General features: G+C 39.0%; 1 protein-coding gene across 1 annotated transcript in view; it reads right to left on the reverse strand.

The window, feature by feature from the left end:
• LOC117305441 (DNA damage-regulated autophagy modulator protein 1-like) overlaps positions 1–18,512 on the reverse strand; it is a 37,741-nt gene extending 19,229 nt beyond the window's left edge. Inside the window, exons 1-4 of the mRNA XM_033790310.1 lie at positions 18,505–18,512; positions 15,789–15,845; positions 11,696–11,763; positions 10,623–10,777 (exon numbers count right to left, since the gene is read on the reverse strand). Coding sequence (XP_033646201.1) covers positions 10,623–10,777; positions 11,696–11,763; positions 15,789–15,845; positions 18,505–18,512 — 288 coding nt within the window. The remainder of the gene's footprint in view (positions 1–10,622; positions 10,778–11,695; positions 11,764–15,788; positions 15,846–18,504) is intronic.
• Between the last annotated feature and the right edge of the window lie 6,850 nt (positions 18,513–25,362).

Genomic DNA, 25,362 nt, shown 5'->3' on the forward strand with positions numbered 1-25,362 from the left:
TGCTTACACTGCCAGCAATATTTGTGTGACATTGTTTTACTCATTTCTCAAAAGCTGCGGCACCTCAGCAAAGTATAGATTTAAAGGGAAGCTTTTTACCACCGTTATCTTCAAACACTGTTTAATCTAAATCTGTGGACATTGTGTTTTGGACAAAAGGAACCCAGGGGTGGATTTCACAAAGAGTTAGGACTAGTCTTATCTCGAGTTAGGACCAGTTACTCGTCCTAGCTTAGGACTATCCATGCAATTTGTATATCTCCTAGGACTAGTCCTAACTCTTTGTGAAATCGACCCCGGACCCTTTAAGAGTCTGAAATGTCAGAAGCAATTTGTGAAAATCAGTTCTTGTTGCTGTGAATGATTGTCCCGATCGTCAGCCAAATTCACGTAGAGGCTAAGCAGGACATTCTTAATCTATTCGTTAAAGAAAAGGGGCACCAGCCGACAACTGGAGCAAACAGATGCCATTTTAGCTGGTAACTATTTCAGCTAAGCATACTTTGTCTGGTATTGAGTTTTGAACCAATAACAGTTATTTAACTTATTGTTTTAGGTGGAATTAGCAAATATTCAAGAATTGGATTTTAACCCGAGTTCCACGAACTGAGCTATCTTATACACATTTTTACGGTCGGCAAACTGACAAGAATGCATGCAGCGCTCACACAGATGCTTCCGTCTACTTCAATATTAAGAGTTTGTGGTACAAAGAATTCAAGGAAAAAGCTCATAAAAATGACAATTTGTATCTGATTATTATTTCCTTTGTGGAAAATTTCCAGAGCAAGGAGATGATTTAGGCTAAAAGATAGCAACTTAAATTTGAAATTTTCCAAAAGGCACTTGGAACTTTTGAAAAGGCACCAAGGTCAAGTCCATACAGGGTAAGCATACAGGCACTTTCACGAAGCGCTAGGATTAATCCTATCTCGAGTTAGGAACAAGGACGAGTAATAGGATGGTTCAATGCGCCCTAACATCTATGAAAGTCCTTAAAGCCATTGGACACTTTCGGTACAGAAAATTTGTTTAAGTTCACAGATTTACAAATAACTTACAGGGTTTACAGAAGGTAATGGTGAAAGACTTCTCTTGAAATATCGTTCCATGAAATGCTTTACTTTTTGAGGAAACATTAAAACAATATCAATTCTCGATATTGAGAATTACGGTTTTATTTTAAACAAATGTCATGACACAGCGAAACGTGCGGAAATAAGGGTGGGTTTTCCCGTTATTTTCTCCCGACTCCGATGACCGATTGAGCCTAAATTTTCACAGGTTTGTAATACACGAAGTGTGGGCCTTGGACAATACTGTTTACTGAAGGTGTCCAATGGCTTTAAAATGAATCCTTAGTTAGGAAGAGTTTGGTAAAATCATCGGCTGGATATTTATCTTTAAGAGGACAAGGCCATTTTCATTTTCTACAAGTACTTGTATTAATTATCCAAACCAACAGCGGCCCTCTTTTTTCATATCAAAAAGACCCACCCTTTTGGAACCTAGCAAACTCATGTCTATTTTATGAAATCCATCAACGTCTTCCGTTTGCCGTCTTCTACACTCACCATCCACCTGCTCAAAGGTCTGTTTCTAATACTTGAAATTGCTGAGGAGGATTCCAGCATAAGTGATGAGTACGACAAGTCTTTGACGTAGCGGCACGCCGAAGAAAAGAAAAACCGCAATGTTGTGAGTCACATATCCTTGGATTAGTCGAACACGTTGCATAGTCATACCGGACGGCAAAAACTTTCACAATATAATTTTTCTAGTGGACTTGAAAAGTTTCAATTTTTTTTTTCATAGGGCCTATGTCACTTATGTTTTCACAAAGAGAGTGACCTGGTTTGTTCCATGACCTTTCTGGTAGGCAAGACCACTGCTCATAATATATTAATGATGACTAAAAAAGTAAAGGATTAGCCAAACACATTGCATAGTCATACAAGACGGAAAAAAACTATTTCACAATATAATTTGTTAGTGAACTTGAAAAGTTTCAACTTTTTTTTCATGAGCCTATGTTACTTTTATTTTCACAGTCTGGTTGCTTTCTCTTCTCTTTATACCCACAAGACTTACATAGTCAATATGAATTGGCATGGGATTTGTATAAATTGTAAGTAAAAATTGGAATATTAAAACCACATGCGGAAAAACAAGCATAGTGTAAGAAATTTGTGAATTTAACCTTGGACGGTGTGTGAGAGAGCAATTTAACATCATTATGGCATCCGTTCTTTGGACGGGACGTGAAACTGTTCCAAAAGTGTTACTTCTTGAAGTTGACTCAACTCCAAAATTGGAAATCACTTTTGAAAGTTTGGCAAGAAACCTTGTGCAGTCTCCTGAAGATGACAAGAGCAAGCTAGTCGAAACGTTGAGTTCAGTTAATAACATCTCTTTAAGCTAAAGTAGTCGTCCCAGCCAATTTTCTACCTTCCGCCCAGCTAGTAGTTAAAAGGAAGATACACGTTTGGTAATTACTTAAAACAAATATAAACTTAAAAACTGACTTGGTAACAAGCATTGGAGACCTGTTGATAGTATAAAACATTGTGGGAAACGACTCCCTCTGGAGAAATGTTCTAGCTAGAAGTCTTTTATTCCTATCTGAAAGCACACAAATTCGTCCAACAAGGGTGTTTTTTCTTTCATCATTTTTTCGCAACTTCAATGACCGATTGAGCCCAAATTTTCACATGTTTGTTGTTTTATGCATATAATGGGGTACACCAAGTGAGAAGACTGGTCTTTGACAATTACCAAACGTGTACCTTCCCTTTAAAGCCATTATACACTTTCGGTACAGAAAAAAAAGAAAAAGTTCACAGATTTACAAATAACTTACAGGGTTTACAGAAGGTAATGGTGAAAGACTTCTCTTGAAATATTGTTCCACGAAATGCTTTACTTTTTGAGAAAACATTAAAACAATATCAATTCTCGTTAGCGAGAATTACAAATTTATTATAAACACATGTCATGACACGGCGAAACGCGCGAAAACAGAAGTGGGTTTTCTCGTTATTTTCTTCCGACTCCGATGACCGATTGAGCCTAAATTTTCACAGGTTTGTTATTTGATATATAAGTTGTGATACACGAAGTGTGGGCCTTGGACAATTGGCCGAAAGTGTATAATGGCTTTAATATAGTTAAAGTCTCCCGAAAAATCAACTCCACGGTAGTAGAATGTGTAGCCTATCAGTTCTTTTGAGAACAAACTCTACCTGGCAAGTAGATACACACATGGTGTTACCGCAAACCAAATAAATAAAGTTATTTCTTACTCACCCTTTTGGGTAGCAAAAGTCGAGATTATAAAGAAACACATAAGAAACTGCAAACAAGTTGGAAAAGGCCCTCGTGGCTTCGCCACTCGCGTGTGTGGTCTCCCGAACCAGTCGCTTGGGACAAAGGCCTTGACAAAGCCTTAACAAAAGGCTAGATGGGATGTGAAACTGTTCCAAATACTTCTTGACTCAACTCCGAAGTTGGAAATCACTTTTGAATGTTTGGCAAGAAACCTCGTGCAGTTGGTGCGATCTGTGTGTTTGTCTCGGTAAAACATTTGTGACATGTTTAGCTTGAAATCGGGATTGGTTTTGGGTGGCGTGTCGTAGCCAAAAGGTCTCAGAGCATCAAACTCAAGGTCTGTTAAGCCTACGGATTACATCTCGGTCATGACACTCATATCCTTGAGGAAGACCGTTAACATTAATTGCTTCTCATCGTCCAAGAGTAAACAGGCCCCTTTTAATAAAACCTTACTTGGTAACGAAAAATTTGGAAAGATTGATAGTATAAAACATGGTGAGAAAAGGCTCCCTCTGAAGTAATGTAGTGTTCGAGAAAGAAGTATTTTCCACAAATTTGATTTTGAGACTTCAGACTTGGAGTTTAAGGTCTCGAAATCACGCATCTGAAAGCACACAACTTCATGTGACAAGGGTGTTTTTTCTTTCATTATTATCTCGCATTTTCGATGACCAATTAAGCTCAAATTTTCACAGGTTTGTTATTTTATGCATATATAATGTTGAGATACACCAACTATGAAGGCTAGTCTTTGACAACTACCAATAGTGTCCACTGCCTTTGAAGGTGAGGGGTTGTTGATGTGAATGATCATAGCAATCGGTGTTGTAACTAGACAAAGTATTAGTGGTGGGCTCTGAAACCAATTTAGTCCACCAATGGCGATCGGTTCAACAAAACGAGTCAAGTTTCAAAATGGGACCATCATTGTTGAAGTGCAATCTGGGGTCAATTTCACAAAGAGCTATAAATTGATCTAAAGCCATTATACACTTTCGGTACAGGGACAAAAAAAAAGTTCACAGATTTACAAATAATTTACAGGGTTTACGGAAGGTAATGGTGAAAGACTTCTCTTGAAATGTTATTCCATGAAATGCTTTACTTTTTGAGAAAACATTAAAACAATTATCAATTCTCAACAACGAGAATTACGGATTTATAGTAAACACATGTCATGACACGGCGAAACGTGTAGAAACAAGGGAGGGTTTTCCCGTTATTTTCTCCCGACTCCGATGACCGATTGAGCCTAAATTTTCACAGGTTTGTTATTTTATATATAAGTTGTGATACACGAAGTGTGGGACTTGGACAATACTGTTTCCCGAAAGTGTATAATGGCTTTAACTGCAATCAATCATCCTATAGTTGCTTAGTAAAGCGTAATGTCATAATGCAAATCACTATAGCGATACTGACAATTTGTCTTACGATGGAGTTTATTGCTTTGTGATTTTGAGCTCTTGGGTAATCTCTGCTGGGCTGCACAATGTATTTCGCTCAGAATACTGGGTGAAATTTGTTAGTTCTGGGCAGGCCCGCCCAGCACCATCCACTGTGGCAACAACACATAGCAACCTGTGCACCAATACTTAGTCCACTGGCCAGGGCCAAATTTCATAAAGCCTGTGAGCACAAAAACATGCTAAGCATAGACAAGTTTTGCTTAACAGAAATAGGTTACCAGCCGAAATTGCATTAGATTTACATTGCTGTGACTTAAACCCAAATAAATTTTTGCTTAGAAAACAAAGTTGTCTAGCAGTAATGAAATTGGGTGCAGCTGATCGGCTCGAAAAGTCAAGGAATGAAAACTTTAAAACATTCTCTTCCTGAAATCTTTTTTATCCCACCTCTCACCGCCTGACACTAACATTTCAATGGGTCATACAAGAATGGAGACTGACGTTGCAGTTACCATGGCGATGTGCCTCGTATCGATACATCAGCGTTAGTCATCTGGCTGACAAACCAAGCAAATGTCCTGACAACCAGGCAGTATCATGGCACACCAACGAAGCACGTCTGAAGTAAAAAAAACTTCAGACAAGACTCAACTTGTAATAATTCGAAGAGCAAAACCGGTACTTCCCTTAAGCTGGATGGAGCACGTACCAGTACAGCTGGTTTGTCATACGAATGATGGCAAAACCTGTGTGAATTAGTTGCTTTAAAGGCGTAGTGTGTGTTCCTATGGAACATACCTGAGGGCCTGCGGAGCACTGAAGCCTAAAGCCTATGGAACACTGGTGCTAATGGCCTAGTGACTACTGAAAAAGGGTGCCTTAGGCCCATAGACCAATCCGACACGCACCGGGCGCGCAAGTGTTTTAGCACCGCGCGCCATTTTCTGCTGTGTCTTCAATGCCTAGATTGTGCACAAACAGACACCGCAGTTGGCAATTTTCAATAGAGGGCGCTACAAATTTTGTTTCGATTGGTCTATAGAACACTGGAGGTTAGGGGCCTATGGAACGCTTGTACCTTGGGGCCTTCAAAGTAATGGTGCATTTTGGGCCTATGAAAAAAAAGGCGTGTTCTAGGGTCTTCAAAATATTGGTGCCTAGTGCCGATTGAACACTGTAGCCTAGGGCCAATGAAACTACGGAACAGTGGTGCTAAAGGCCTACTGACACTGGTGCCTAGGGCCTATATGGGACACTGGTGCCTTGGGCCTTCAAATTAATGGTACCATGGGCCTTTGGGAAAACTGGTGTTTAGGGCCTCCAACACTAGTACCTAGGACCTATGCAACACTGGTGCCTAGGACCTATAATGCACTTGCACCCCTAAGGCCTTGAAAACACTGATGCCTAGGGCCTAAGTAACACTGGCTCCTCATCAGGGCCTTCTCTGACACCTGATGGGGCCTACAGAACACCAGTGTCTGAATATAACACTTGGGTCCTAACAGCTCACCTCACTTTCGGTGTGAGGCAAGACGAACAAAATTAAAAACAAACACACAATCGGAGACTTTTGGCCCGGTCATTTTTCACAGTTCTTGCCAGTAGTGCTCACGCTTAGACTAGCGCAATACTGAGCATATGCACATACACTAGGGCTTTCAAAACACTAATGCCTAGGGCCTATGTAGCACCGGCTCTTTAGGACGGCTTTGTAGAGGTTCCGGTCACCTGTTCCTCCTCGCCACTCACTGGCTTGGTATTTTTAAGCTATTTTGATTCATTGTTTCTTTATGTATCGTCTTGTTTATTTATATTTTTATGCCAGTGTTAAGTCTAATAAAACTAAACACTAAGAGCTGCAAGAAAAGGACTGTTATGTACACTGCTGCCAGCGTCTCAAAAGTCTCCAATTGCAGGGGCACTGGAATAATGGTATAAGTTAAACTGCTTTCACAGACAAAAGTGAAGATAGTTTATGATGTTGAGTTTGCCCCCAGGTGCGCTCCTCTTTTTTTAGGAAGTACCTCCCTCCCCAAAAAGAAAGGAAATGAAGGAATGGATTGATTGATGTGTCTGAAGTGAAATGCTAAGTAAGTTTCTTTTATAGCCTCCCATTTTGGTAAATTAGAGTCTGTCTGGTTTTAAATTAAAGGAGATTTCAACACAAAAAAACAGAAAAAAAGAAGAAGAAAATTGATGCTATTTCTGTCTTGTAGTTTAGTGTTTTACACAGTATTGGCAAAGCTGACAAAATAGTCGCAGACTGTGTAAAAGGAACACGTTGCCTTTGATCGGTCGAGTTGGTCTTTGAAAAGCGTTTGTAACCGTTTGTTATAAAATGCAAACGATTAGACAGACATTTTAAAAGTAGAATATAATGATCCACACGAGTATCACTCGAAATTGCGTGGTTTTCCTTTTACCTCGTCGACAAACACGGTCAGCCATTTATGGGAGTCAAATTTTTGACTCCCATAATGAAATGGCCGACCGTGTTAGTTCGCAAAGTAAAAGGAAAACCACGCAATCTCGAGGCAAATGTGTGTGGATCATTGTATTCTCATCTTAAAACATCTTTCTAACAATATGCATTTTATAACAAATGGTTACAAACGCTTTTCAAAGACCAACTCGACCGGGGCAACGTGTTCCTTTAATGTTTTGTGTGACCAAACCTGTGCATGGAAGCCAACAGCTGTGGTGCTCTGTGCTTTTGCTGTGATGCCCTTTGCAAAGTTCCAATACAAACTTACAATTTCCTCAAAGCATAGGACTATGCTCCCCTACCAGATGAATGAACAATGGAAAAATGTTGATATTATAAAACATTGTGAGAAACGGCTCCCTCTGAAGTAACATAGTTTTAGAGAAAGAGGTTATTTCTCACTCAAATAATAAAAGACATCAGGCATGAAGCATGAAGCCTTTTTATGACCAATTGAGCCCAAATTTGCACAGGTTTGTTATTTTATGCATTTGTTAGGATACACCAAGTGAGAAGACTGGTCTTTGACAATTACCGAAAGTGTCAAGGTGTCGATTTTCACAAACATAGTCCAAAGACTAGTCCCAGGGGTGGGTTTCACAAAGAGTTAGGACTAGCCTTATCTCGAGTTAGGACCAGTACTCATCTTAACTTAGGACTATCCATGCAATTTGTATATCTCCTAGGACTAGTCCTAAGTTAGGACTAGCCCTAACTCTTTGTGAAATCGACCCCTGGACTCCTTATGGTTTATTAAAAACTTTAGGCAAGTCCTTAGTCGTCCTAACTCGAGATAAGACTAGTCTTTACTGAAATTTAAAAAAATTAAAGATATTTTGGACATTGATTGTTCGGAATGGCCTTAATAGTTCAACAGTAAACTATCTGACCTTAAAAACCATCAGTTTAACTTTGTTGGGATTTTGAAAAGGAAATTGTCTCTTTGCAATAAAATTGATTGCAATTTCCTCAATGGGGCTCGATCGACTCTTCTGATCTAAACAAGAACATCGTGGGAACTGGATTGACGCTGTCGCTTATTACTCATCCTTAGATTTCCTTAGTGAAAGGAGCGGAGGGGGGGGGGGTTGGATTGTTAGGTCAAGTAGTGACCAAGCGAGAGTAGTCGTTTTTTCATTGTTTTGTACAGCTTTATGAAAATGTCTTCAATAGCTAAGGTAATAATAATATTTAAGGCAGTGGACACTATTGGTAATTACTCAAAATAATTATTAGCATATAACTTTACTTGGTAACGAGTAATGGGGAGAGGTTGATGGTATAAAACATTGTGAGAAACGGCTCCCTCTGAAGTGACATAGTTTTCGAGAAAGAAGTATTTTCCACGAATTTGATTTCGAGACCTCAAGGGTGTTTTTTCTTTCATTATTATCTCGCAACTGCGACCACCAATTGAGCTCAAATTTTTACAGGTTTGTTATTTTATGTATATGTTGAGACATACCAAGTGAGAAGACTGGTCTTTGACAATTACCAATGGTGTCCACTGTCTTTAATAATAATAATATAGGGGCCTAGGTTGTTTTTACCCATGTGGTGTAAATGAAATGGCGCTATATAAAAACCCATTGTATTGTATTGTATTGTAAACACCCTTATATAAAGAACTGTAGGCAGTGCTTTCCCATGTTCTGTGAACAAAAATCCAGATGCATATCACTTGGGTAGGGTTCGAACCCATGACCTTGCGTTCCCAGGTCAAAATTCCAGTTGAACCTAGTTAACTGGGGTCAACTGGTTCAACTGGATAGTGATCAAACTCGTTCATTTTCCATATTAACCAACTGGTTTGGACTAGGTTTAACTGTGTTCAACTAGGTTGAAATTGTTAAACCCAGTTTCACTAGGTTCAACTGGAATTTCGACCTGGGATTGCTAGGGCAGAAGCCTAAACCAATAGACTACTGAGCTAGCACGTTGGCTAGAAACAATTGTTGTCTTTTCACACGAGTTACATTTTGTATAATGTGTACAACCATGCTACAACTTAGCAAGGGACCCTTGCTAAGTTGCTCCTGTGTGAAAGGGGTTTTATTATTATTGTTGACTCATTGTGGGATAGTAGGTCTGGTCCAGTTAACACCTACTCCTATTGCAGCCACTGACCGCACACTACAGGCATTTCATTACTCATAATGTTTGTCACCCACATACACAATTACCTTAGAAACTGTGGCGTAAACAGCAGTGGGGGCAGGGGAGAGAGCACCCCACCCCCTAGCTCAGAACCCTCCGCCCACTCCCACCTTGACCCCCTAAACAAAAGCTTTAATACATCAAACATAGTCCTATGTTTGTGGAAGTGTCGTGGCCGAGCGGTTAAGCGCACCGAATTTAAACTCTGGTGTTTCTGATCAGCAGAGTGTGGGTTCGAATCCTCAGCCGTGACACTTGTGTCCTTAAGCAAGACACTTAACCATTGCTTCGTCCTTCGGATGGGACGTAAAGCCGTTGGTCCCATGTGTTGTGTAACGCATGTAAAAGAACCCAGTGCACTTTCCGAAAAGAGAAGGGGTTTGTCCCGGTGTTCCTGGCTGTGGCTGCTGTATGCGCCGTAGCACCCTGTAAAAACCCTTATAAGGTGCTAAATAATTGGGTCTCAAAATTCATCACTGCAATTACCTATCATTCTGAAAGTTTGTATGTACTCAGCGCCTTGAGCACCTTGTTTGGTAGATACGTGCGCTATACAAAACTTTGATATTATTATTGATATTATCAAAAAGGCTCCTCAAATATTTGCCTTTACTTGCCTCCCAAATGAAAATGGTGTCACTATACAATGATATAGTCACAATTCACAATATTATACTTAATCCAGGAGAAGCCCCTTTTCCGAAGAGCAGCGTAGTAAAAACATAGATTTCAGAAAAACACAGGTAGTTTTGGCTATCATATCATGGCTAACATTCGCTAGCCTTAAAAAACCTTGTAAGGCCGGTTTATAGTCGGTCGCGCGATGGTCAGGCGAGGGAAATCTTGACACGCGATCCAAAAAAGACATATTTTTTAGGCCCCAGCGATGACTAAAAAATGTCCATCGCGCGACCGACTATAAGCCAGCCTTTATGCTGCGCTAAAAGAAAAGGAGGACTCTAACGTAGTGCGCATGTCACAGTGCGCCGGGGATAGGACACAAGAGGGCGCTATTGTGTACAAAACCGATGCAATTGTTGTAGTTGCTCTACAGGTAAGTAGAGTGATGTAGACACTGTAGTTTCATCTCGCCGAAACTGTGCCCAAACATGCACTGCCAAAATGGCCTTGCTATTCAAAGCAAATAGTTGCAGCCACACTATATTTTGAATTGCGGTATTCAATAAAGGGTTTTTACAAGTGATATAATAAAAATGGTTGGAGATAATCCCACTTACCGGAAAGTTGGATAGGACCACCAGGCCGGCTGCTGCCACCAGACTGCACATCATACCAGCGATGTTCACTCGACGGAAACGCCATAATCGATTCTCTTGGAATCTGTCCTGGAACTGTCTGACGTGGTGGTAACGGACGTATGCTGTTAGTAAAACTAAGAATTGAGAAAAATCAAATAACAGATATCAATCAAATGTAAACGGAAAGTGATAGTTTAATTAGTTATGTATGATCATGTGAGCTCTAGTTTTTGAGAAAAACTCTGCTAGGGTCAAATCGTCAGGCACTTGAAATTATTATTATTTTTCATTTATTGACTTATTATTAGTAGTATTATTTGTCTTCAACATCAGTTGTTTTCAATGGCTTTTACTAGCTTAAACAAACAACTTTTTGGTTTAGTCAGAAATGATGACAATCAGATGGCTTTTTTCTTCTTCTTCTTTTTTGTTTATGTATATTTTTCGGGTGCTCCCATAATTCCAATGAAGACAGACAGCCATCTTACCGGACTTTGATTGTCTTCATTATTTCAGGTAAATTTCCCCTTTTTGTTTTATATATTTCTATTTCTAAAGTTGTGTAAGTTTATTATCTTAGCTTGTTTTTCATAAGACATGACTTTGATAAATTAATGCCTTTAGAATCTGCCATTTATGATCTAGTTTGGTTTACCGTTTTGTAAATATTGCCGATGAAAATAGCATTTCGAGATGGCGCGGCCCAGAAAGCCGTGGCGGGAACCGCTAATGTATTTAAGTCGTTTGCTTTTAGGAAGTGTTTTGATTATTCATTTGCTCTCGTCCAGTCATTTATTTTAAGTAACTTTGATATGATTTATTGTTAAGTGTTTAAGTTGGTCCATAATTTCAATGAAGACAGACAGCCGTCTACCGTACTTTGATTGTCTTCATTATTTTAGATTGATATTAAAACAACAGCTGAAGCCTCAGAATTCTATAACATGACCCATTATTTAAACGAGAGTCACATCATTAAACAAAAAAAAAACATAGGATAAGTAGAGAAAAAAAAGTTTGTTAAAAAAAAAATTATAAGTAGAGAAACTTACAAAATGCTGCCGAGACATCAAGGAATAAACTGAAGATACTGCTCTCTGGGAAATGGACGCCTGTATCACTGAGATTTAAAAATAGGGAAAAGAAAGTTGAAAATTAATAAAAGAGACATTCCTTTAGAAGTTGTTGGATTGGATTTCAAATCAGAATCCAACAGACAAAGTCTGCAACTTAAAACTAAAACTATCAACCACTTCACTATTAATTTTGTTTGCCTTTATAAGGCGAAGGATCTAGCTAGGAAAAAAAATCACATTTTGTTAAAATATATTTGTAATTTTCCTTGCATTTTAGAAGTTGTTGCAGCATGGCCTTATTTCATAGACCTGCTTAAGCAGAAAATATTGCTTAACAATTTTCTGCTAAGCCGAAATGAGCAGGAAACAAGTCACAAATTGTACATGTGACATTGGCTGGTAACCTTTTTTTCTGGTAAGTATCAATGGTGTTTGAAGCTTAGCATGGTGTGAAGAATAAGAAGTATTTATAAATACTAAATAGTAACTTTGTGGGTACCATGTATAACATCTGTTTTGAGGGAGTGTTGGCTCTGAAAAGAGCCGGGGGTGGTCTCGACGTTTCAAACAGCATATTCTCCTCAAGACAAGCAGTCTGAAACATCAAGTCCACACCGGCTGTTTTCAGAGCCAACAATCCCTCAAAAGTGATATTACACATGGTTGTGGCCGCAGGTTTACTCTTTATAGTTACTTCTAGTTATAAGTATCACCTCGTTGTGCTTATGCTTAGCTACTTTTTGTGCTTAAGCAGCTCTATGAAATTGTGCCCAGGAGAAGTCACAAAAAAAGATTGGATTTCAAGAATCCGAAAGTCAAAGCCAGCAAGAAATCCCTTCACCTGGCTACATTCCAAGAAAAAACAAAAACTGGATCAAGTTTCCAGGGAGAGTAGCAATAAACTAGGAAATCCCCATGAATCCCCAGTCGTATTTCCCCCTACTTGATTAGGCCAAATAAGAATAAAACATGTTTAGCGTCTTGCCTTTTTTTTAAGGAATGAGGAGGGCCCCTTTTTACCCTTTTTTTTTTAAGACTGCCTGGGCTTTTTTGTGTGTGTGAGATTATTTAAAAAACAATTTTTTTTTCATAATTTAAAAAGAAAAGAACAAAAGGAGGCGCCTCTAAAAAGACAGCGGGTGAGGACACTAAACATGTTTATTTTTGTATATGGCCTTATATGAAAGTGATTGCTACTTGTTGAGCTATACCCGCTGATTTGAATAACACGTAGACAAGACTATAATGACTCAGTATTGGTCATCACCACGCAGGAACTTGCAGTATATCACTTTGTATCAGCCACGCGGGTCGTGCTCAGCTGTTTTGTTTGCCAACAATTTTGCTCAGCAAAACAAAACTAAGCTAACTAGAATAAGGTTAACAGCCAAAATACCATGCCACATATGTACAATTTGTGACTGGTGTCCTGCTCATTATTGCTAAGCAGTCATCACCAAGCAAGAACTCGCAGTATCAGCCACGCAGGTCATGCTCAGCTGTTTTGTCCCGGCGCTAAGGGTTTCATCAGGTTAAGATTTCAAAGAAAGATACACCTGACAGAATGTGACTGGCACACGAGGGTTCACTCATACACCCATCTGATCACCCTCTCAAAAACCGCCCTCATTTTTCAGACAAAATTTACACCAAGTGCTCCCAGCTGGCTAGTTGAAGTTCTATGGCCCAATGAAAAACTAAGTGAACCTTCAAGACTGGTCCTGCTAGCCTAAAGCAACACGATATTTTAAAGACATTGGACACTATTGGTAATTGTCCAAGATCAGTCTTCTCACTTGGTGTATCTCAAGGTCTCGAAATCAAACTCGTGGAAAATTACTTCTTTCTTGAAAACTACGTTACTTCAGAGGGAGCCGTTTCTCACAATGTTTTAAACTATCAACCTCTTCCCATTACTCGTAACCAAGTAAGGTTTTATGCTCATAATTATTTTGAGTAATTACCAAAAGTGTCCACTGCCTTTAAACCCCAAAACCTTACGCCCAAACCCATAACAATAAAAAAATCCCGGTTCTGCACCCATTTTTAACCCACTTTTTCAGCCCCTCCCCCTCACTACTTTTAAAAGTTCCGCAATTTTCTACTCTTACCTACCAATGAAACCACTCAGACATTCTCAAACTATTGATGGATGGCCTAGACAGTAAAATTAGACAATCTGATTGGACGAAACAAGACGAAGTTGAGGGGAACGAAAAAGGTCGTTTGATCAAAATCAGTGCAGTGCGTACTGCGTATGTATGATGGTCTGCCCTGTATGCGCAACAGCTGCATTTAAGCCGGCGTGCAGAACGGAACCCACCGATCAGAAAGCTTGCATCAGTCATTCAACCCGTATCACGGGGCAATGATTGGAAGGGTTCAGGGACCTTTTGGGTAGGTTTAAAGGCACTTGACACTACTGGTAATTACTCAAAATAATTGTTAGCATAAAACCTTACTTGCGTAACAAGTAATGGGAGAGGTTGATATAAAACATTGTTAGAAACGGCTCCCTCTGAAGTAAAGTAGTTTTTGAGAGAGAAGTAATTTTTCAAGAATTTGATTTCGAGACCTCAGAACTGGATTTTGAGGTCTCAAAATCAAGGGTGTTTGTTCTTTCATTATTATCTCGTAACTTCTACGACCAATAGTGTCCAGTGTCTTTAAAGGAAAATGCAAAGGGAAGAAAGTGTGAAAATACTGGGATAGTAGGGTGTTATGGTCCAGTGGTTAAAAGCATCAAATTTAAGTTCTAATAGTAAAGTCATCGAAGTGTGGGTTGGAGTCTCAGGCCGTGTGACGAGCCCATCTCCATTTAGTTTGTTTTATGATGCCTCTAAAGGCCGAGTCAAACTGCAGCGATAACGAAAACGATAACAATAACGACGCAAAGAGCACCCATTCTATTGGTTGAATTGCTCCACGCAGAATACGCCCGCGCTCATTCAACCAATCAAGGGAGTGCATTGTTAACATTCTCGTTTTCGTTCATGTGATTGAGGCCTGTGTGACCAAGCCAGTATTACTCCAGTTTTCTTTTGTATTTCTATGTGATTTGTATCAATTGCCTCTCCATTGCTCTTTGTGTACTGTGCGGAGTTTATGTTCTATCAGTTTAGTTGTTGCCCATGTTACTGCTCCATATGCTGGTAGGACACACATTTAATTTATTTATACAGTAGTCATAAATGATAGAAGAAACAATTTCTGATTCCAAATCAGAAATTGTTTCTCCTCGTTGGGTCTGGGCCGGATTTCATAGAGCTGCTAAGCACAAAAGTTTGCGTAGCATGAAATTTCTTCCGGGAAAACAACAGGATTACCAACCAAATTTCCATTTGTTGCATATTGCTTGTTACTGGTATTCAGCTGTTGTTTGCTTGTCCAGAAAATCATGTGGAAATTTGTTTGGTAATTCTGTTTTTATCAAGGCAACAATTTCATGCTTAGCAGCTCTATGAAGTTGGGCCCTGGTCACCAAAACTATCCCGATCGGGATAAACAAATCCTCCAATCAGAAACACCCTCATCAGGATATTTTCATCACCAATCGGGATAAAAAACCTTGAATAGGCGAACCCATACAATGAGCAATTTTTGCCAACTCACGTTCGGAAAGGATATTTTTACTCGGCTAAGTGTTGGTTCCTACCAATCAATCTCTTTCTGTTTTTAAACCTTATTTAATCCGCTATAAAGGACATGGGTTTATTTACCCTAATCAATGAGCTTTCTTTGATCGTTAGCAAAGATAATGTTTACCTTTTAATTGATTGAGCGCAACGAAGGCGTCGTTTTTTTTGCGACGTGTATAAGTATAGTAAATCTGAAATCACTCAAAAGAGATTTAACGCTTCTTGCTTTCCAGTTTTTTAGATGGTTATCGGAAACGTAACTATTCTATGGATTATTTTATTTGCAATTCTTTGAGAACTATTCAAAATATAATGGAGCAATAAGAAACACTTTTGGCAATGATGCAAACCAAAGATCATGCTCACGAGTTACTCGTCCTAACTCAAACCTGAGTCCTAACTCTTTGTGAAATCGACCCCTGGCTTCTTACCTTATGTATGGAAGGACTAATGATATGTGCTGGTTCACAATTGCTGCTAGTATATACCTACAGAGAGGACAAGAAAAAGAAATAAAACACCAATTTCAATCTGACAATTTTGTATTACTTCTTTACAACTTTGTGAGAAAAAAAAACAATCTTGATGTACGGATACAAATCACTCAATTTGAAATATTGATTATAAAGAAAAACTAAACAAAGGAAATTGCTTGGAAGAAAAGAAGACGCTGATCACCAAGATTAGAACTTAGCCTGCGGGCGCACAAAGAGGTATGTGGTAATTGCGCTGCATTAGTCCGTTTCTAATGCAATAATTCATGTTATTTCCTGTAGATAATATTCTTGAATGCCGGGCCAGGATGGGGGATGGTTATTCAGGACATCCGAGTTCAATACTTCCTTCTTAATCTAATAGCTCTCTTCTTTATTCCGGAATTGGGTTACAAAGTTAACGTCGACCCCACATGGGCTAAGTTAGCAGGGCTCTAACCCCCCCCCCCCCCCACCCCTCCAATCACAATTTCCCAAATCCCCAAAACACCCCCCACACCCCCCATAATTTTAGTTCTTGTCTGCTCTAAGAAGCACAGTTACAAACCCAAATGTGGTTGTTGCCACGTGGGACCCCAGCCCCCCCCCCCACTACTCATTTGCCTATTATATTAAAGATGCTATGTCAGATTTTTGGCCGATTTGACCCAAGGTATTTTGATGGGGGTCGAGAAAGTTACAAGCTTTCATTTGAGCCATTGCTCGAAAAAGTCTGCCAATTATTAGTAGCAATGAAATAAAGCGGTCAAAATTAGTTTGTGTCGGGATCCCGACAATATATCACGTGACCAATTCTTATGTGTTTTATAAGAAACGTTTTAAATTTTTGTCATGGTTCCTGACCATTAAAAGTAAAAGTTAAACTTTTTTTTGTTAGAGCGGGTGATACTCTTTGAAATACCATTCACTCAAAAAAGTTTAATGTTTGGGACCAAAAATCTGACACAGCATCTTTAAAGTTGAGTTTCAAACAGGACCTGGGTTATCCCCCTTTATTCACTCCCCCCTACCCCTGGGGAAAAACCCAAAGTTTGTCAACTTTAGGAAATGGCCTTCAAACTGAACAATGACCAGACGTATTGTAAGTAGACTCCCCCCAAAAACAATAAATATAAATTAATCTTTGTATGTATTTGGTTTGCGGTAACACCATGTGTGTATCTACTTGCCAGGTAGAGTTGTTCTTAGGGAACTGTCTTGCTTTATTCTACTGCCATGGAGTAGATAATCGGAGGGTCGGGAGACTTCTCAGTTCTGAAAAGAACTGTCCTGCTTTTAACTATTACCAGGGCGGATGGTATAGAAAACAGACTGGACTACTACTTTAGCTTATAGGATCGTAATTAACTGTACTGCCGCGGAGTCAGTTCTGAATTGGTCTCAACGTTTCGACTAGCTTGCTCTAGTCATCGTCAGGAGACTGTACTAAATGACCAGACATATTGTAAGTAGACTCCCCCCCAAAAAATAAATATAAAATAATCTTTGCACTCAATCAACTTTCAGATAAAATAAATCTCAGTGCTCTAGAATTATAAAGGTCGTGGGTTCGAATCCCACCTGAGTAATTTTTATCAAGTATATAGATCTATTCACTAGGGTAAAACCAAAATTAATAGAATTAATTGTTTTCTTTTTTTTTCTTTATCCCGATGCAAATTTAACACCTCTTATATCGTTGCGGTACCCGCTGCCAAAACATAGGATTCGAACTGCCTCTAGCTACCGGGCAACCTCGGTAGTCTAGTTGGTAAGACACTGCTCTAGAATTGCAAGGGTCGTGGGTTCGAATCCCACCCGAGTAACATGCCTGTGATATTTTTTTCACAGGACTCTGGACAGTACTGAGTATACAGTGCTAACACACATCGGTGTATGGGTAAAAAATTTAACTGTAAAGTTAATTTTGATTTTGAGTTATTTCTTTTGAGCAACCACCCATAACTTCAAGAGAAAAGAAAAAGATAGAACTTTTTTTTAAACAATCGTTTTTCTGAAGGCCCTTTTACCACAGTGCCTGTTACATTTTGATTTTTAGTTATTTTTGATTTTCTTCTGACCACCAACAAATAATTTCAAGAGAAAATAAAACTTTTTGAAGGCAGTGGACACTATTGGTTATCACTCAAAATAATTATCAGCATAAAACCTCCCTTGGTAACGAGTAATGGGGAGAGGTTGATAGTATAAAACATTGTGAGAACGGCTCCCTCTGAAGTGATGTAGTTTTCAAGAAAGAAGTAATTTTCCACAAATTTGATTTCGAGACCTCAGGTTTAGAATTTGAGGTCTCAAAATCAAGCATCTGAAAGCACACAACTTGTGTGACAAGGGTGTTTTTTTCTTTCATAGTTATCTCGCAAGTCCGACGACCAATCGAGCTCAATGTTTCACAGGTTTGTTATGTTATGTATAATGTTGAGATACACCAAGTGAGTAGACTGGTCTTTGACAATTACCAATAGTGTCCTGTGTCTTTAAAAATTGGTTATTCTGAATGACCCTTTACCAAAGTACCTGTAACAATTCTTTATGACCCTTGTAATAGGTTAATAAGATCAGAATCTGTGGTCATTATAATCTAGGCTAGAGAGCGGGGTCAAAGCCCTGCCCAAGGTTTGTGGTCGGCCAGATCAACACACTATACCACTACCCAGACATGGTCACCCAAGCACGCTGTAATTCAACTGTTATCACCCACACCGTGGTGGCCGCATGGTCTGGTCATCGTTTGGGTTTGTTCGGTCTGCGAGATTTCAAAAGGTTTTGCAATTGTTCTAATTAGTGCATCCTTGTTATTTATGTCTACGGTCTGCAATAAGCAAAGGCACTGGACACTATTGGTAATTACTCAAAACAATTGTAGCATAAAAGTTACTTGGTAACAAGCAATGGAGAGATGTTAGCAGAATAAAAAAACATTGTGAGAAACGACTCCCTCTGAAGTACCAAAGTTTTTGAGAAAGAGGTAGTTTCTTATATAAATAACAGACTACAGCTGAAGCTTTTTATTATGCATCTGAAAGCCAAAAAAATTGTCAAACAAGGGTGTTTTTCATTCATTAACTCTTGCCACTTCGACGACCAATTGAGTCCAAATTTTCACAGGTTCGTTACTTTATGCGTATGTTGGGATACACCAAGTGAGAATACATGGTCTTTGACAATTACCAAAAGTGTCCAGTTCCGTTAAACAGTGCATAACTTTAAAATGATTTTAGGGTGTGCAGAACAAAGCAAAGATCGAAAACAAAAAAATCACACAATTGAGCCTACGACTGTCCTTAGGGGCAGAGCACAGCCATAAATTTCAAACAGAGCCTTATCGCCTTGTCACACGAGGCACTTTTTACAGGCAACTTGGATGCAACCAACTAAAAAATGCAAACCGCTCTGGTATCACATGATTTATTTTTTCAAATAATGTCTTCCAATTCCTGAGAATGTGAACAATAAAGACACTGGACACTATTGGTATAATTGTCAAAGACCAGTTTCTCACTTGGTGTATCTCAAAACAAACCTGTGAAAATTTGAACTCAATTGGCCGTCGAAGTTGCAAGATAATAATGGCAGAAAAAACACCCTTGTCAAACGAAGTTGTGTGCTATCAGATGCTTGATTTCGGTACTTCAAAATCTAATTTTGAGGTCTCTAAATCAAAATCGTGGAAAATTACTTCATTCTCGAAAACTACGTCACTTCAGAGGGAGCCGTTTTTCACAATGTTTTATACTATCAACCTCTCCCCATTACTCGTTACCAAGTTTTTATGCTAACAGTTATTTTGAGTATTTACCAATAGTGTCCACTGCCTTTAAAATCTTAATGGATTTTCTTCTTGGAGATTGCCTGGAACTGGTTGCCCAATTTTGAGTTTCATAATAAAGTCTGTAAGAACACAAACTTGCAAGCAAAAACAAGTATTGCTTAACAGAAACAGTTCACCGCTAATCTTTTGCTTAGCAAAGAAATTTGTCAAGCAGTATTTTCTGCTAAGCAACTTTATGCATCTGGGCCCTAGCCCTAACATCTTCAAATGTCTAGCACTCCCTTGTTATGTTCAAGTCTAGGATTGGTGACTCCAGCTAAATATAAATGTTTCAAACTTTAAATGTTTTAATTTCCCTCTCTTTTAATACTTTTCTTCTGGTTTTTCTCTCAAGCTTCCTTCTTCAGAGGGGTTGAGCTTAGTTTTCTTTAGGGCGGTGGTTGACTGTGTCCTCCGGGTTCGCTCCCTGAGGCTATATAGATGACCTCTTAGAAATTGGAACAAGGAAAAGTAGACCAAGAAGTCTAGCAATTAGAGACTGGCGGCCATAATGGCTTCCTTCATTAAAAGTGGCTTCTCATATGGGGTGCAATCCATTATCCATCACTCAGGTAGAGTGTTGCCGCTGTAGAGTGTCGCGGCTGAGTGGTTAAGAGCATCAAATTCAAGTTCTGATGCTAAGTCACCGGAGTGTGGGTTCGAATCCCGGTCGTGACACTTGTGTCCTTGAGCAAGATACTTTACTATAATTGCTTCTCTTCACCCAGGGGTATAAATGGGTACCTGAGAGGGTAGAGGTTGATATTGTGTATGAAAAAGCCTTCGGAGCGCCACGGCAGCTAGGGGCTGTATACTCCCTATTGGGAGCTGAGAAAGATTAAACGGATGTTATTGGCCCAATGACCAGGGGACTATAATGTAAAGCGCATTGATACGGTTTATTGTGAAATGCGCTATATAAGAACTTGTTATTATTATTATGCTCAAGGCGCTGAAACATACAGTATTTGCCCTGCAAGGTATGTGGGACTACGTTTGAATGATGAGACCTACATAGGTCTCCTTTTACATAGCACCATTACAAGGTGGTGTGGCGCAATATGCAGCCAATCAAACCAGAAACACCGGGCGAACCCCTTCTCTTTTACAATAACTGCACTGGGTTCTTTACGTGAGTTACACAACACACAGAACTAACGGCTTTATGCCGAAGGACAAATCATAACGGTTAAAGGCAGTGGACACTATTGGTAATTACTCAAAATAATTCTCAGCATAAAACCTCACTTGGTAACGAGTAATGGGAAGAGGTTTAAATTTCGAATGCAAGTTGCCAGATACACAAGGCCTGAAGGCCACTTCAAGGTGTGGGCTACAACTTCTTTTTTTTCCGTTGCCACCTAGGGCTGAAACAGGGTTACCCCTTTTACAGTCCATACTGACGTAGGCTTGGGTATCATCAATCCGAAGCCAGGCCGGTAGAGCGGAAAGCTCTATGAAATTGGTGTGAGGGCCAGTTTCATTAAGCTGTGAAGTGTTATAAGCAGAAAATACTGCTTGAAAAAATTTCTCTGGCAAGCAAAAATTGAGTGGGGCACCAGTTTACTATGTAAACTTAATGTAACTTTAGCTGGTAACCTGTTTCTGTTAAGGAATACTTGTCTGTGCTTAGCAAGTGTGCTTAGCAAGTGTGCTTACAGGCTTTATGAAAATGGGATCAGACCTGTTCTGTTAAGCAATACTTTTCTGTGCTTAACAACAAACATTTTTACAGGCTTTATGAAAATGGGTGCAGACCTGTTTCTATTAAGCAATACTTTCTGTTCTTAGCAAGTTTTTGAGTTTTCGTGCTAACAGGCTCTATGAAAATCGGTGCAGACCTGTTTCTGTTAAGCAATACTTTTCTGTGCTTAGCAGCAAGTTTTTGTGCTTACAGGCTTTATGAAAGTGGGCCCAGATCCTTTGCTAGAGCACCCTTCATGCATGTGTCATTTCCTACATCGAATCGCAGGCCGTCCGTTCGGCTAGCTACCCTTAGCCTTGGTGATTAACAAGCTAATCTTTAAATCATCAACCTGCCATAACTTGGTAATTCAGATTTAGAATGGACATCACTCTTACGGAGAGCCTCTATAAGCTAGCCATGATGACACAATGTTAGAAACTAGAAGGTCCTCTCTTAAAGGCACTGGACACATTTGGTAATGACTCAAAATAATTGGTAGCAAGCAATGGTAAAAAGCAACATTGTGAGAAACGGCTCCCTCTGAAGAAACGTAGTTTTCGAGAAAGAAGTAATTTTCCACGAATTTGATTTCAAGACCTCAGAATTAGTTTTTGAGGTCCCGAAATCAAGCATCTGAAAGCACACAACTTGTGAGACAAGGGTGTTTTTTCTTCCATTATTCTCTCGCAATTTTGACGCCCAATTGCGTTAATATTTTCACAGGTTTGATATTATGATATGTTGAGATACAACAAGTGAGAAGACTGGTCTTTGACAATTACCAATAGTGTCCAGTGCCTTTAAAGGTACTTGACATAATATTAAATGATTTTATTTTGAATTTCACGAAGATCATCAACTTTAAAACTATTTATAAGGCATTTTAAAATTGAGATCAACAGCACTCGTAGAAACATTCCGGTGACCTCTTTTCAATGTCACATCTATCAAGGTCGCTGTTTCATTGTCTTAACCTTTACGCCGTGAAACTTATTTTTGCTAAATATTTTGAATGAATACTAAACGTATCCAGGACCTTTAACCATAAGGAAAAAAACCTTTATATGCAGAGAGGTAACTCCTAGACTAACCTGTAATCAAGTTAATAAAATACTTCCTCGTGGCGAAATTCGTAGGTGGAAACTACCCATTGTGCGAGGTCCCAGGGGGGCATAAATTATACAAGGCGACCTCTACGAAAGGGTGGGACAGTTATTGTTCCCGCAAAACAAGGATTGGACAGTAGAGAAAAAGAGTTGGGCCTAGTACAATTACGGGTTTGTTTTTACAAAAATATTTTGCAAAATACAAGTCATTATCTCTAGGTAGCAGTAAAGACAGTTAAGCCAAAATTATATACGCATTTTTTCGTTGAGGGGGAAAACATTTTTACAGTCAGTTTCCCTTGTTCTTTATTAGTTGAGAATGTGTTTAGGTTCACAGTTGAATGAGGACATTGGAAAAAAATCGGGGGGGGGGGGGGGGTAGGTAGGGTGCACAAGCCCCCTCACCCTCGGTTATGTCACCTTTTTACATGCAGTGCTTTGAAATGGAAATCACAAAGTGGCAGACCCCGCTCAGAAATCTTGCTCCCCTCTTTCCCCCAAAATGTGATTTAAGAAAATGTCTGGTCCGATTTAAAGCCATTGGACCCTTTCGGTAAACAGTATTGTCCAAGGCCAACACTTTGTGTATCACAACTTCTATATCAAAAATAACAAACCTGTGAAAATTTAGGTTCAATCGGTCATCGACGTCGGGAGAAGATAACGAGAAAACCCACCCTTGTATCCGCAAGTTTCGCCGTTTCATGACATGTGTTTAAAATAAATCCTTAATTCTCGATATCGAGAATTGATATTGTTTTACTGTTTTCTCAAAAAGTAAAGCATTTCATGGAAAAATATTTCAAAGAAGTCTTTCACCACTACCTTCTGTAAACCCTGTAAGTTATTTGTAAATCTGTGAACCCGAAGGGTCCAATGGCTTTAAAGTCAAATATTTTGTTTAATTGTTTTATTCTGAATGTGATGCCAAGGACTCAATAACCCTGTTGAGAGAAATCAATGAAGGTAGTTTTAGTTTTAGATAGAAAATATATTCACAGAGAAATATTTCAGGGAAAACCAACGCACATAGGGACTGAAAACCCAATGCACTTAGTGCATTCAACAGGATTCGAACCAGGGTCCTAGTTTAGAGGTGGTAGCCACGTATATGATACCACTACACCAATCGGACAACCCCAAATATCTTCTCAATAATATTTCTTTGCCCTTGATGTTCCCCCTCCCCCTCCCCAAGTGGGTCAAGTGGTTAAACTGCACTTGCAATCACAAGGTTGTGGGTTCAAATCCCCCAGCTAACCACTGATTTCACAATTACTATAATAATTATTGTCGCTAGTTACCGAATCACAATTTCTTGATTGGTGTAATTCATAATCATTAGCTGTTAAACCAATGTTTGTATGAGAGAGATTGGTTGTTGCCAGCTTGGTGTTTATATCCCCTTGTGGGAGTTTGATGAGCTCCCTTGATGGGACGAACAAACAAGTGCACGGATCTGTCAAACTATAGACCCTATCTGCTGGACTATTGGCGTTCATAAATTTTGCAATCTCATCAGTACATTAATAGAAACACTTGTCCGCACACACTGTGGTTTTTGACAGCTCATTTCGCGCAACACTTTATATCTTGATTGTGGTTTTCCTGGTTTGGTTGGATTTTTCCCCCTTTGAGGGAAACCACAGTCAAACTGCTCAAGGGTGTTCGCATCAGCAGTCAAGATGAAGGCAAAAGTCTACTCAGTATAAAACAATAACCATTTTGTGAAAAGATACTCCAACAGAATTGATTTTTGTTGCAGGGAGTATGGACAAGATGTGACAGGGTGAGGGACCACATGATGTGGCTGAGGAAACTCAAAACTTGAGCCGGACTAAAAGAGTTTGACCAAAGCGGTAGGATTTAAAAGTGTTTGGATGTTCTTGAGAAAACTTTGGTCGTTTAGTATTGTATTGTTTTACCAAACTTCTCAAGTAATTTAAGCTTCTCAAGTTAAAGCCATTGGACACTTTCGGAACAAAACAAAAAATTTAAAGTTCACAGATTTACAAATAGCTTACAGGGTATGAAGGTAATGATGAAAGACTTCTCTTGAAATAGTATTTCATGAAATGCGTTACTTTTTGAGGAAACTTTAAAACAATATCACGAGAATTACGGATTTATTTTAAACACATGTCATGACACGGGGAAACGTGCGGAAACAAGGGTGGGTTTCCCGTTATTTTCTCCCGACACCGATGACCAATTGAGCTAAATTTTTCACAGGTTTGTTATTTAATATATAAGTTGTGATACACGAAGTGTGGGCCTTGGACAAAACTGTTTACCGAAAGTGTCCAATGGCTTTAACTAAGTTTGAAGTTAAATAAACCTCCAGTTGACTTGATCAGCTTTTCAAGTTAATTAAACTTCTTAAGTCATTGAAACTTCTCAAGTTAATTAAACTTCTCAAGTTAATTAAACTTCCCAAGTTAATTAAACTTCTCAAGTCATTGAAACTTCTCAAGTTAATTAAATTTCTCAAGTTAACTAAACTTCTCAAGTTAATTAAACTTCTCAAGTTATTAAACTTCTCAAGTTAATTAAACTTATCAAGTTAACTAAGTTTTCAGTTAATTAAACCTCTACTTGACTCGGCTAATCAAGTTAGTTAAACTTTTTACAAAAGCCGATTCGCATTCCAAATTTGACAAGGTTATTCGAATCAATAAGAAAAAAACCCAAGGGAAACAACTTCTCAAAGAAGTGAAAGTCAATAAAACAGCTCATGTAACTAATTAATCTTCTAAAGTTAATAAAACATCTTAGATTAATTACAGAGACTCAAAACAGATGGACGTTTCCCTCAAAAAAAAAAATTGTTTTCATTTTTCCACAATTGCTATATTTAGCTCCAGTAAGCTCCAAAATAGTTCTCCTCCCCTCGAATTATTAAATCTA

This window comes from Asterias rubens, chromosome 22 (genome assembly GCF_902459465.1).
Source record: "Asterias rubens chromosome 22, eAstRub1.3, whole genome shotgun sequence".
NCBI lineage: Eukaryota > Metazoa > Echinodermata > Asteroidea > Forcipulatida > Asteriidae > Asterias > Asterias rubens.